Below are 12,870 nucleotides of genomic sequence, written 5' to 3' on the forward strand. Positions count from 1 at the left end.
TTGAAATTTATGCCCAATAAAGGGAAGGTACACGTTTGGTTATTACTCAAAACAAATAGTAAACAAAAATGACTTGGTAACGAGCACTTGAGAGCTGATAGTATAAAACATTGTGAGAAACGTCTCCCTCTGAAGTAGCGTAGATTTTGAGAAAGAGGTAATTTCTCACTAAAATAATTATTAAAAGACTTCTAGCCAGAAGTCTTTCATTCCCATCTGAAAGCACACAAATTCGTCCAACAAGGGTGTTTTTTCTTTCATCATTTTCTCGGAACTTCGATGACCAATTGAGCCAAAATTTTCACAGGTTTGTTATGTTATGCTTATGTTGGGAGACACTAAGTGAGAAGACTGGTCTTTGACAATAACCAACGTGTTCAGTGCCTTTGACTACCTGCTTAGTCAAGTCTAGAAGAACATCACAAAAAACTTAAAATAGTTGGTGCCCTTAAAATTGTAATTTAATAGGAACGTCAACAACTGTTTTTATTGTGGCACCAAGGCATACAAAAATGCACTAAAAAATACCCCACCACCAGAAATATGTCTGCACTTTGTTGTTGTATTGAACACAAGATCTATTTACAAGAGCGGGATTTGAACCTGCAACTTTCAGTTTAAAGGCAGTGGACACTATTGGTATTTACTCAAAATAATTATCAGCATAAAACCTCATTTGCTAACGAGTAATGGATAGAGGTTGATAGTATAAACATTGTGAGAAACGGCTCCCTCTGAAGTGGAGTAGTTTTCCAGAAAGAAGTAATTTTCCACGAATTTGATTTCGAGACCTCAAGTTTAGAATTTGGGGTCTCGAAATCAAGCACCTGAAAGCACACAACTTCGTGTGACAATTGAGCTCCGACGACCAATTAGGCTAAAATTTTCACTGGTTGTTGTTTTATGCATATGTTGAGATACAGCAAGTGAGAAGACTGGTCTTTGACATTTACCAATAGTGTCTACTGGCTTTAAAGCAGTGTTCTGGGAAATATGTCCACTGGAGATTCTGTCTCGCATGTTGTGGGAAATTAACATGGGCAGGGGTCGGTTTCACATAGAGTTAGGACTATAGTCCTAACTTAGGAGATATTAAAAACGTACGACTAGTCCTAAATTACGACAAGTAGCTCGTCTTAAACTAGAGATAAGACTAGTCTGAACTCTTTGTGAAATCCACCCCTGGAGAATAATGATTTAAAAAAAAGGCGATGCAGAAGAAGTTTGTAAACTCGCCATGATGGGATGGGGGACAGATTTCCTGCCACACCGAGCTCCCAACTGGGCTACCTAGTCTTTATGCTGAGGGTCTCCCAATGTTGTCAATATTGTTTATACAAAATTATTATTTTTAACAATTTGGAACAACTATTATAGATTAAGCTCCAGGTGTCCCGAGCCAGTCAGCCTGCCGTAACATCAGTGAGTGTCCAGTGGGATCAAGACAGTCAAGAAACCCTTCCACTACTCCAAGCTCCCGCTCAAATCACTTCCTTGTTCAGGAAGAACCGTCTCATTGTCTACGGGCTGTTGCGAAACTTTGCCAAGGTACGGAAGGTGACGCTTAAATTTAACAGTCAAAACAGACTGTGCGGGTCTTGTGGGTCTATACTTGAATGTTGGGGCCCTCGAAGTTCTGTTCTGTGGTACTTCAGTCCCTTGTTTTTGGTATTATGTGACACTTATGATGTACATTTTTACACCCGTGCCTTTTTAGTGGCCCTAAAAATTAAACAAATTCACTCAAACCAAAAACAGAGACATAATGATGTGTACACCATGATTTCAAAATGTCTGATTCTGAACTTTGTACTATAATATACAATCAATTAATGGCATTCCATAAGAAATGCTGTCCGTCTTTTGGTCCTTCCAGGGCAAAAGAGCCCAACTCGAAAAATTACATTTTGAGAAATTACATTTTGTTTGTAAAAAAAAAAAAAAAAATAGGCCCTACAGGTCGAAAGTTTTAAAAGAGAATGAGATAGGACATGTTACATTTACCATACTTAGTATGCTTTTGAAATTTTGAAATGAGAAAAGTACCCTAAATTAACCAAGAAAAGATCTTGGACAAAAAACTCTTTTGGAGAGCTGTATTGCCATGGAAGTGTTGCTTTAGTCTAAGGTAGAATGCTTCTGATTTCACGGTTGTGGTAATTTAACGGGTTTTTTGGTATTGTTTTCCTCTAGGCAACGCTTTTTGCTGAAGTAAACGGCAAAAAGGTTGAGACAGTACTCTCTGCAATACACCAACCGCATACCGAAGGAAATGTAAGAAACTTATTCAGTTGATTCCAATCATAGGCTCTGAAAAATAATTTCCCTATCTATTGGGGGGGGGAGCAAAGACTAATTTAATATTTGACCACAATCTAGGATTCCCTTTGTATAAGATACCTTAGGTTTTATTAATGAGAGTCTTTATTCAAGACGTTACTTCAACCCTCTGGGCCTAAGACTCCCTCATTCTGATCTCGCTTGAGTCTGCATCATTAAAACCTTTATCACACCGGGAATCTGTGACTTTGGTTACCATTGGCTTTTTCGAAACCACGGCTATGCTCCGGCTCAGGTGTCTCTGCCTGAGTGAAGCTCCGATCAATGTGCACCTTTTTAAAACTACTAATGGAGCCTCAGCCAAGCCAATACTGTGTGTACGAAAATATTACAGGGAAGCTCAATTTTAAGATTTTCTTAGTTTCGTCAGAAAAACTCGGAGGACGTAGTTTTCACAAGTGGTAAATATTAAGTCCACTAGTTAGAAAAGGGCACTAATGTAAAGAGCATTGATACAGTTTTTGTGAAATGCGCTATATAAGAATTTGTTATTATTATTATATAAATGAACAGAAATAACAAGTGTTAGTTGTCGGATGGAAATGATTAGTATAGCCTCAAGTAATAAAAGGCACACGTATAAGAGTAAAACCAGCGTTCCCTGTTAGAAGAATTGTACCAAAGAAGTGATACAAACAAATAGATCCCGACGGGATCCCACCGGAAATCCCGACGGGATCCCACCGGGAATTCCGACGGGATCCCACCGGGAATTCCGACGGGATCCCACCGGGAATTCCGACGGGATCCCACCGGGAATCCCGACGGGATCCCACCGGGAATTCCGACGGGATCCTACCGGGAATCCCGATGGGATCCCACCGGGAATTCCGACGGGATCCCACCGGGAATCCCGATGGGATCCCACCGGGAATCCCGATGGGATCCTACCGGGAATCCCGATGGGATCCCACCGGGAATCCCGACGGGATCCTAACGGTTTTCGAAAGGGATCCCAGCAGAATCCCGGTTTGGGACCGGATCTGTGGCTTTATCATTTGGCCCCAAAACATTGAAAGAATGCATCCTTCCGGTGAAACATATCAATTGCACATTATGAAATAATTGCAGGCAAAATTAAAGGAACATCGCACCCTTTTTAAGGGGCTCAGTGGCGTGATTCATACAATTTTGTTCCTCTGCCTAAAGTGCTCAACTATATTATTTGCCCACTATAGTGTATTATTTTATGCATGCGTGAATACAATAAGCATGTTCAAAGGGAAGAGTCAATTAAAATGGTTTATTTAATTTAGATTAAACTTTGAAAACAAATAATCAAAACAAAATCCTGCCTGGAACAGATAATCCACAAGTTGGCAGCACATGCTGTGATCAGAGACTGGGAAGAGGGCGTCCTTCACGCTGACCGCCCGGAACACGAGGCTCAAAAGCATAAGCTTACATCACGAATTGTAGAGCTGAGCATTCGCCATTCGATCGTGACGCCTATGACAAGCTTCATAGCAGTTGAAGAAAGAGAAGAAGTAAGGAGATATGATGGTGTTGTAACATGAAATACAAAGTACAGGGTAGATATATTTCTATGGGGGGGGGACAATCTAAAAGCTCACTGTACAGATAATAATACCAGTACCAAAATCTCCAAATGCCGTCTGACCAGGGCCCGATTTCATAAAGCCTGTAAGCACAAATATTTGCTAAGCATGAAATTTGTCCCTTCATAAAAACAGGATTACCAAACCAAATTTCCACGTGATTTTCAGGATAAGGAACACATTAAAATTTGGTTGGTAATCTTGTTTTTATCAAGGAAGAAATTTCATGCTCAGCAATTTTTTGTGCTTACAGGCTTTATGAAATTGGGCCCTGAAGACACAAAAGAAGACGCCAGAAATCGAGTTTCTTATTTTGATTGCTGCAATCGAAATATAGTGTGGTTAATTTGAACACTCAGCATTGGATTTTGTTCCCCTTAATTTGACCATCGCAGTTTACCATGCCTGGTTACGTGGGTCCCCCCCCCCAAACCTATTTCTTATAGTTTCTAGAATTACCCCCCCCCCCCCAGTTCTCCAAGTTTTTAGCACACTATATTTACCCCTTTGCGGTTGATTTGTATGTCTTTTTTTTCGCGTTCCTTGGGATTCATGTTTTTCAAAATGTTCCACGAATTTGATTTCGAGACCTCAGAATTAGATTTCGAGGGCACGAATTCAAGCATCTGAAAGCGCACAACTTCGTGTTAAAAGGGTTGTTTTTTCTTCCATTGTTATCTCGCAACTTCGACGACCAATTGAGTTCAAATTTCACAGTTTTTTTGTATACATAATAAATGTTCAGATACACCAAGTGGGAAGACTGGGTCTTTGACAATTACCAATAGTGGCCAGTGTCTTTAACCATCCATCCTGATTGCATTTATATCAAGGAAGAGCAGAGGCAGCTTGCAGAAGGCCAAAAGCTAGAATTGCTTCAAACCGTGGAAGATCTTCTCTCATCAGAAGAGGTTGATCAGCTGCCAACCCTAAACTGGAAGGAGCCCAGTGTAGCCAAACACCCGGAGGTGAGTTTGTAGGCGGCAATGGCAACTATTCACCGGGCGGTTCATACGTCAACGCCCTGTTTTCGCTGCGAATGTTTCAACTGATGCGATTTATTCGTCGTGAATTTGTGATGTCAAAGTTCAGATCGCATTCGCAGTAAATCCCGGTTCATACTTCCTGCGAATGCGAATGCGAAAGCGAATTTGACGTAAATTTGATGTCATAACCCTCCTTTCGCAGCGATATTCGCAAGTGAGTTGAGCAAAGTTGAACTGCTGCGAATTGTTCGTTGCGAATTTGTGATGTCAACATATTGGCTTCGCATTCGCATTCGCACAGGAAGTATGAACCGGGATTTATATGCCCAAATATTAAGGTAGTCTTTAAGGAAGGGGTCATAATTTGTGGTAAAAACCTTGAACAAATAAGTGTTTTATTTTCATCTGAAAGCTTACTTTTTATAAAGATTGTAGTGATAGTATAGTAAGCATCCTGCAACATTATTTGGTCTGGAGTCCCCTTCGTTGATAAGAAATAAATAAAATTACTTTCAACAAGTTTTAATCTCAAAAGAATCCTTGACGCTAGTTTTGGAAATTCAAATTTATCTGGTGTCTGGTTAAATACTGCGTCTATAAAGATGTGGTTGGTACCCACTTTTACTTTCTAATAATCAAATGGATTCGATACTCCACTCATATTTTGGCAAAATAGGAAGACTCTAACAAAGAACTTGATCTATATACAACTCAGTTGGTACAGAGCACTGGCACTTTAAACCGGAGGTCGCTTGTTCAAATCCCGCTCTATTTCGTGTTCAAGCTCAAATCATTTAAAATGTTACCCAGTCTCTTTCCCTTGTGGTTTATACCCGTTTCATCAAAGGACAATAATCTGCAATGGCCCTTTAGCCAAATATCGTTCTCATGACATACTCTGACTAAAGGCCCGGTCACACAGGCCTCGATAACGAGAACGAAAATGAGGGCGATTCAACTAATCGAGGGCGTGCATGTTTATCGTTCTCATTTTTTTTGGTATCGAATTCCTAGCTGATATCATTATAAAGACACAATCCCATCACAAAAATGTCATACTACAAAATGAGTGATTCCTAGAACATACAGAGCTCTACAAGTGTAATTTACCTCGCCAAAACAATCAATCTAACATAAAAATGACTTGGATGATGATTTATCTAGTCAATATTTATAGATAGCATCTTGCAAGACTTCTTTAATGTATCTTGAACCATTTCCCGGATCCTCTCTATACCAGTAAAGCCCGGTTCATACGTCATGAATGCCAATGCGAAGCGAATTTGACTTGAACTATCCCCCCCCCCCCCCCCTTGCAGCGAGATTCGCAAGTGAGTTGAGCAGAGGGCAACCCACTTGCGAAGATCGCTGCGAATTTTTGACGTCGACGTTCGCTGCGCATTCGCATTCGCAGGAAGTATGAACCGGGCTTAATGTAATAAAATAAGGTAAACTGCAATTATTTGACCTCGTTTGATTGCAGATTTCGCCTTCTAATCTTGTGAACAAACTCCTCCAGACGGCTATTGCAGCAGCAGACTCATATTCCTTCAAAACTGCAGAGAAGTACTTTTCAAAGGCCTACAAAGTAGCCAAGGAAAAACTATCGTACACTCAACCCCTTACCTTAAAGGTAAATATCTGTCTAATTTCATCGTATTTTCCTATAGTTTCAATGAGACAACTTGAGCTCTTCTTGTGTCTGATCAGCAGACCGTGGGTTCGAGTCCCGGTTGTTACATTAACGTGTCATTGAGCAAGCCACTAAAACTATTAATAATTGCTTTGTTATTCGGACGCGACGGTGTTATAAAAAAATATCAACGCTTAAAGGCACTATGGAGACTATTGGTAATTACTCAAAATAATTGTTAGCATAAAAACTTACTTGGTAACGAGCAATGGAGAGCTGTTGATGGTTCAAATCATTGAGAAACGGCTCCCTCTGAAGTAACGTAGTTTTCGAGAAAGAAGTAATTTCCCACTAAAACATTGTAATTTGATTTTGCGACCTCATAATTAGATTTGAGGTCCCAAAATCAAGCATCTGAAAGCACACAACTTGTGACAGGGGTGTTTTTTCTTCCTCTATTATCTCGCAACTTCAAATTTTCGCAGGTTTGTTGTTTTGTGCATATGTTGAGATACACAAAGTGAGAAGACTGGTTTGGCGATTGCTAGTGTCCAGTGTCTTTTAGGACACTCTTTAGCGCTATGTGCTCGCCCTTGTGTATAATAATGGCAATGCGTTTATCTTCAAACAAGAGGGAGAAGAAGAAGAAGGAGAAGAAGAAGAATTTGTATGGGTTTTGACGACCCTGAGTGACTGCAGTTTGCTGGCTTTATTATGGACCTGTTGTGCTGTGATAACGTAAATGTTTCAACCAAACCGTAACACAGTTGTAGGGCGAGGCTTTATAAGACTAGGTGTCAAGATGGCGAAGTTTTAGAAAAGAAAGAAATCTTCCAAAGGAATTTGTGTCGAATATACCTAATAAGTATATAAAGAATGAAATAAACACTGCAACTAATGGGAGAACAAAGACAATGTCTCGATTGACTGGGTTGACAAACGTGTGTAAAGATGAGATGATCTGGAAATAGTTTTACGCGTGTTTTTTTTTTTTAGGTTGCTCATCGTTTTTCAAAGTTCTGTGCTCGTGTTAAACCCGACATGAGGGAGGCATTTGATCTTGTCAATGATGCCTCTGAGGAGGTGAAGAAACATTTATCGGCAGAGGTTTTGGAGACGACGGTATCGGAAGGTAAAATCCGAACAGTCTTTCAATCTACTTTAAATCTACCCTCTATATAACAACTCTCGAGTCATTGAGGCCTGACCCGTATCTGAGTCAGGCTAGCAGGAAAACTGGTTAAAACACGGGATTTTAGCTTATGAGGGTCTGTACCAGAATGACCCATTTGTGTGTCATTTTGGGTCACACTGGCCCGTAACGGCTCAGATGTGCCGATCCATGGAACCGGTTCAGCCGGGTGACATGTGCGGCCACTAAATGTAGCCCGAGCCCTAAATGTCGCCTGACCTAAATGTAGCCCTAAACCTGTTTGGGGCTATCATAGGTCCTGGCGACATTTAGGTGCAGGTTTGGGGCTACATTTAGGTCAGGCGACATTAAGGGCTCGGGATACATTTATGGGCCGCATAGCCGGGAGTTGTTGGAGGGAAAGGTAACTTTGACAAACACAGCTTCTACCTAATCGTCTGTACTTCAATAATTCCCCGCGTATATACAGCATTAAGGCCTAGGAAGAAATCGCACAGGCCTACCCAACCCTGCCCCACTCATCTTGACCCGTGGCCTCAATTTATATTTGGAGGGAATACTTAAAGAGGACTTACATCTGACAGTGTTTCTCAGACATGTATACGTTGGACAGAAAGGTTTATTGGGGGACACAATGATCCGCAACAAACACTCATAACAACACGATAAATAGCCTGAACTTCTGACGTCACACTTTCTTCGAGGCTCATGAATTCAATTCAATTCAATTCAATAAAAAAAATGGTTTATTAAATCATGTCTCGCAGTTAAAAACTAAACTGCACATGTCAACATCATATGTTAAGAAAAATACATCAAATTTTGAGGAATTGCACTTTGTTGGTACCGAACTGTTCTATAGATCTGGGTGGGTCATATTTGTTGAATATAACGCTATTATGAATTAGATGAACCGTGTTTTGTTTTTTTAACAGACTTCTCCAATGTGGATGAACTCGACTCTTTACAACAAGCTGTTGAATGGGCGGAAACGTGAGTATTCGTTCCATAAATAAAATGGTGTATAGAACATTCGATCGCCTTCTACATCCTATACCTTCGGCAGCAGGCAATATACTGCACTGTGCATTTGAAACAACTCGTATCATACTGAGCACTCTTGAATTAATGATTTATTCATAGTATAAAAGTTACAGCTGGACAAGTTTTTGAGGTGTATTAGCCCCTTTTTCATATCAAAAGGTGAGAAAAACAGATGATACTTTATCACAAAAAAATGAAAGACTATTATGGTAATTTACATAAAGTGTCTCCAGTAAACATGAATTCGGGGCTCTGCGGCTCTTTTGTAAGCAGGTCTACACATAGGGTGCGTTCGATTAGCTTCCCCGGGTCGACCCCGCGGATGAGCTCATTCGGGGGAGCTAATCGAACGACCACTCGCCCTCTCGTGGTGACGTCATGCACCTAGTGCAAGCCCCAAGTGACCCGTTCCACAAGCAGGGCACTTGGGGCTGGCCCGGGTGAGCCCCCTGGAATGACGTCAAAGCTATTTGAACGCACCGGGGCAGATCGGGTCGACCAGGGGAAGCTAATCAAACGCACATGTATGTACGGTGGTAATCAGCCATTATTGGCCCTAAACAACGTCATTGGCTGGAGTAAGCTCGTGTGGATGGGCAAGGTTAACTTAAACCCGTTCGACATCCGCATCTGGGCCTTAATTTTTTTACAGTTTTTTTCAGCACAGTAAGAATTGCCATTCTCAAACATTTTCCAGATGTTTTTTGTAAGGATTCCCTTTTTTTAATCGATTTAGACAAAGTTACCCATTGATAAGCACTAAGACAGTGGACATTTTGATGTAAAGAAAAATAGTTGTGACAGGGTCCAAGCTCATAAACTGCTGCACATATTTACAGTTAATAATATCAGGGGACAAGTCCATCGCAGTTTAATTAGTATAATCTTTACGCCAATTACGCTTGGTGGCAGCAGACTTAGGCCGTGTCCGAAACGGCGACTTCGGCTACAGCTACGGCTAGATCGCGCGCGTATGCCTTAATCTTCAACACTGGTAGACGCGCTGATCTAGACGTAGCTGTAGCCTAAGTCGTCGTTTCGGACACGGCCTTACCAGGTAAAATCCATTGATCTCGGTAATGTGCGCATGCTCAGAGCTATACGTAATCACTGGAAATTTACCTGGTAGTTCTGCTGCCACCTATAGTGTTCCAAAGTCTCCCGTTGGTATTCCTTGTTCGGAAAAGTTGGTGCACGTCAAGTTTACTCGGATATGGTCTAACCTCTCTTTACCAAAGAACTTGACATCTCGACAATTTAAATTATGAAGCAGGATTGGAAGCTTTGTATGCTAGGGATAATTATTTGTATTCCATTCTCGGTTAATGACATGCTTCAGTCGAAATGTTGAGAATAAAACAACCGGTATACTTCTTAAGGCCAACATATCATCAAAATGAGATTATCATAAAATGGCAGCGCCTGTTTATTCTAAGTTTTGCTTTATTAACGAGACGTGCGTTGTTTGCTTTGTTTGTATAAAAGTATTAAATAGTAGTATTGCAAAGCCATTCCTCAGCTAAACTCCATGCTTAAAGACACTGGACACTACTGGTAATTGTCAATGACCAGGTGGTGCATCTCAACATATGGTGCATATTTGATGCACTTGGTGCATCTCAACATATACATAAAATAACAAACCTGTGAAAATTTGATCTCAATATTGGTCGTCGAAGTTGCGAGTTAATAATGGAAGAAAACAATACCCTTGTCACACGAAGTTGTGTGCTTTCAGATGCTTGATTTCGAGACTTTAAAATCTTATTGAGGTATTGAAATCAAATTCATGGAAAATTACTCTTTATCACAATCAAGTTTCATACTACCAACAGCTCTCCATTGCTTGTTACCAAGTAAGTTTTTATGCTCTAGCATTTATTTTGAGTTATTCCAAAATAGTGTCCACTGCATTTAAACACACCCAAACAAACAATATATTTTCCCCTCCCCCAAGTAAAATGTCCTTAATAATAATTGCGCAATATTTAAAGCCTCACAATATTGTTGGTTTTGGTTGCAATGAAGGTGTAGGATTGAAATGGAAAGACAGCAGGACCAACCAATGAACAAAGCAAGACGACTCGTTCCATCCATACCATTTGCTCCCCAAATACCACAAGAAGATGATGACGGTAAATACAAATTTTGTTCTCAATTCTTTTCATTTGAGGGTCAAGCGTTTTATTAAAAAAAGGGGCTCACGTTGCCAGATTGTACACAAATGTAGCTTGAACGATGGTTCAACAATACTGATGTTTTCCCATGCCCCTTAAATATGCTTATTTCGATTGCTTGCAGGTGTGATATAGAAATAAGCAACGTATGATGGGTTGGAGGGGAGTTGTCTCAACAGTGCTATTTTCTCAGACCCGAATATTTTCCTTGAAGAAAGGTTAAATTTTCAATCAGTGCGTTTCCAAATTGCAACTTTATCAAATTGTTTTCGATAATTCCAATGGGCCTGCAGTACTTTGTATTTAATATGTTGCTGCTGTTTCTGTTGTTGCTGCTGCTGCTGCTGTTGCTGCTGTTGCTGTTGCTGTTGCTGTTGCTGTTGCTGTTGCTGTTGCTGCTGCTGTTGCTGCTCCTGTTACTGTTGCTGCTGCTGCTGATGCTGCTGTTGCTGTTGCTGTTGCTGCTGCTGCTGCTGTTGCTGTTGCTGTTGCTGTTGCTGTTGCTGTTGCTGTTGCTGCTGCTGTTGCTGTTGCTGTTGCTGTTGCTGCTGTTGCTGCTGTTGCTGCTGTTGCTGATGTTGCTGATGTTGCTGTTGTTGCTGTTGCTGCTGCTGTTGCTGCTGCTGCTGTTGCTTGTTTTAGGGGGGAGAGACACTCCGATATTTCTGTATGAATAGTAGAATAATGGGGTTGGCATTTAACTGAATTCACAACTGTTACAGTTAATTGTTTTCTTTTTTAGTGTGTACAGAGTCGATGGTAACCATTGAAGTTCTCACACAAGCTATAGAAATAGAAATCCCAGCTTCACCCGAATTAGTCATGATGGAAGACTTCCCTGTAGTACTACAAGAAGAATGGAGGCCGGAACCAAAAGAATTGGACCTTTTGCCATCCGTGGTGGTGCGAAAGAAAGAAGTGCATTACGAACCAGCTGTTGAAACCCCAAAACGTAAGCCTAAGAATGTGTTTACGAAATTAGCACTCCGGCTTAAGAAAAGTATTCGTCGCAAATCACTTGAGCTTCGTGAAGAAGAGTTGGAGGACAACTTGCTGAAACCTGCCTTGACGGCGCGAAAGAAAGCAGCGTCTTACAAGCCACCTCATGCAGAACTAAAAGTTATGTCCTTGGAAGATACTTTGGACGAGACGGAACTAGAGATGACAAGGCCAACTTCTAAGAGCTCTCGGGAAAAGAAAATGAAACAAAAGTCTAGCCATGAAATGCATCGCGATACATGTACACTAGATAACGAGCCCCTGGCCCGTCTCACCGAAGGTATCACACGTCCTCCCCTCCCAAGAACAGAACATCATTACCCACGCGCTCTGTCTGAACCCTCTCCACTCCCACATCCACACCCGCTTCCAGGAGAACCTTACCTACCCGCTCAGTCTGTACCCGCTCCACCCCCACACCCACCCCTCCAAGGGGCACCCGCACAGTATGTACCCGCTTCACCCCCACCTCGATCTCTTGGATCCCTACCTCGATCCCTACCGGCAGTCCCCCTGCCAGGGGCAAGTTGGGATAGATTACAATCAGAGGAGGAGCGATCCAGTGTGCCACGGGAGAGTCTCAAAATGGCGGCAGAAATTGGGATGGCTGACATGGGGATGGCTGACATGGGGATGGATGGTATGGGGATGGATGATATGACGATGTGTGCTCTATCTATAGATCAACCAAGAGGGATGTCGACCAACACAGAATGCCTCCTTAGCATGCAAGGACAGGTGGGTTACTGTGGAATTCTGCCTGTACACTCCTTATTATTATTCGTTTTAATGCAGCAATTTCATTGAGTAGTTAATAGTGTTCATTGTAAAGAATCTAGCCCATTTTTTTCTTCAGCAGAGCACAACAAGTGCTATGGGCCGTTGGTGAGCGGGGGGGGGGGGGGGGTATGCATGTAGTAAAGATCAAAACTCAATAATGTTATAAAATAAAACAAGTAGTTAAGTTTGATCGAGTGTT

General features: G+C 41.4%; 1 protein-coding gene across 1 annotated transcript in view; it reads left to right on the plus strand.

The window, feature by feature from the left end:
* LOC117288066 (protein mono-ADP-ribosyltransferase PARP4-like) overlaps positions 1–12,870 on the plus strand; it is a 33,871-nt gene that overhangs the window by 18,403 nt on the left and 2,598 nt on the right. Inside the window, exons 20-28 of the mRNA XM_033768762.1 lie at positions 1,378–1,548; positions 2,194–2,274; positions 3,645–3,827; positions 4,733–4,867; positions 6,369–6,518; positions 7,515–7,650; positions 8,607–8,664; positions 10,744–10,850; positions 11,635–12,629. Coding sequence (XP_033624653.1) covers positions 1,378–1,548; positions 2,194–2,274; positions 3,645–3,827; positions 4,733–4,867; positions 6,369–6,518; positions 7,515–7,650; positions 8,607–8,664; positions 10,744–10,850; positions 11,635–12,629 — 2,016 coding nt within the window. The remainder of the gene's footprint in view (positions 1–1,377; positions 1,549–2,193; positions 2,275–3,644; positions 3,828–4,732; positions 4,868–6,368; positions 6,519–7,514; positions 7,651–8,606; positions 8,665–10,743; positions 10,851–11,634; positions 12,630–12,870) is intronic.

Source organism: Asterias rubens, chromosome 3 (genome assembly GCF_902459465.1).
Source record: "Asterias rubens chromosome 3, eAstRub1.3, whole genome shotgun sequence".
In the NCBI taxonomy this organism is placed as follows: Eukaryota; Metazoa; Echinodermata; class Asteroidea; order Forcipulatida; family Asteriidae; genus Asterias; species Asterias rubens.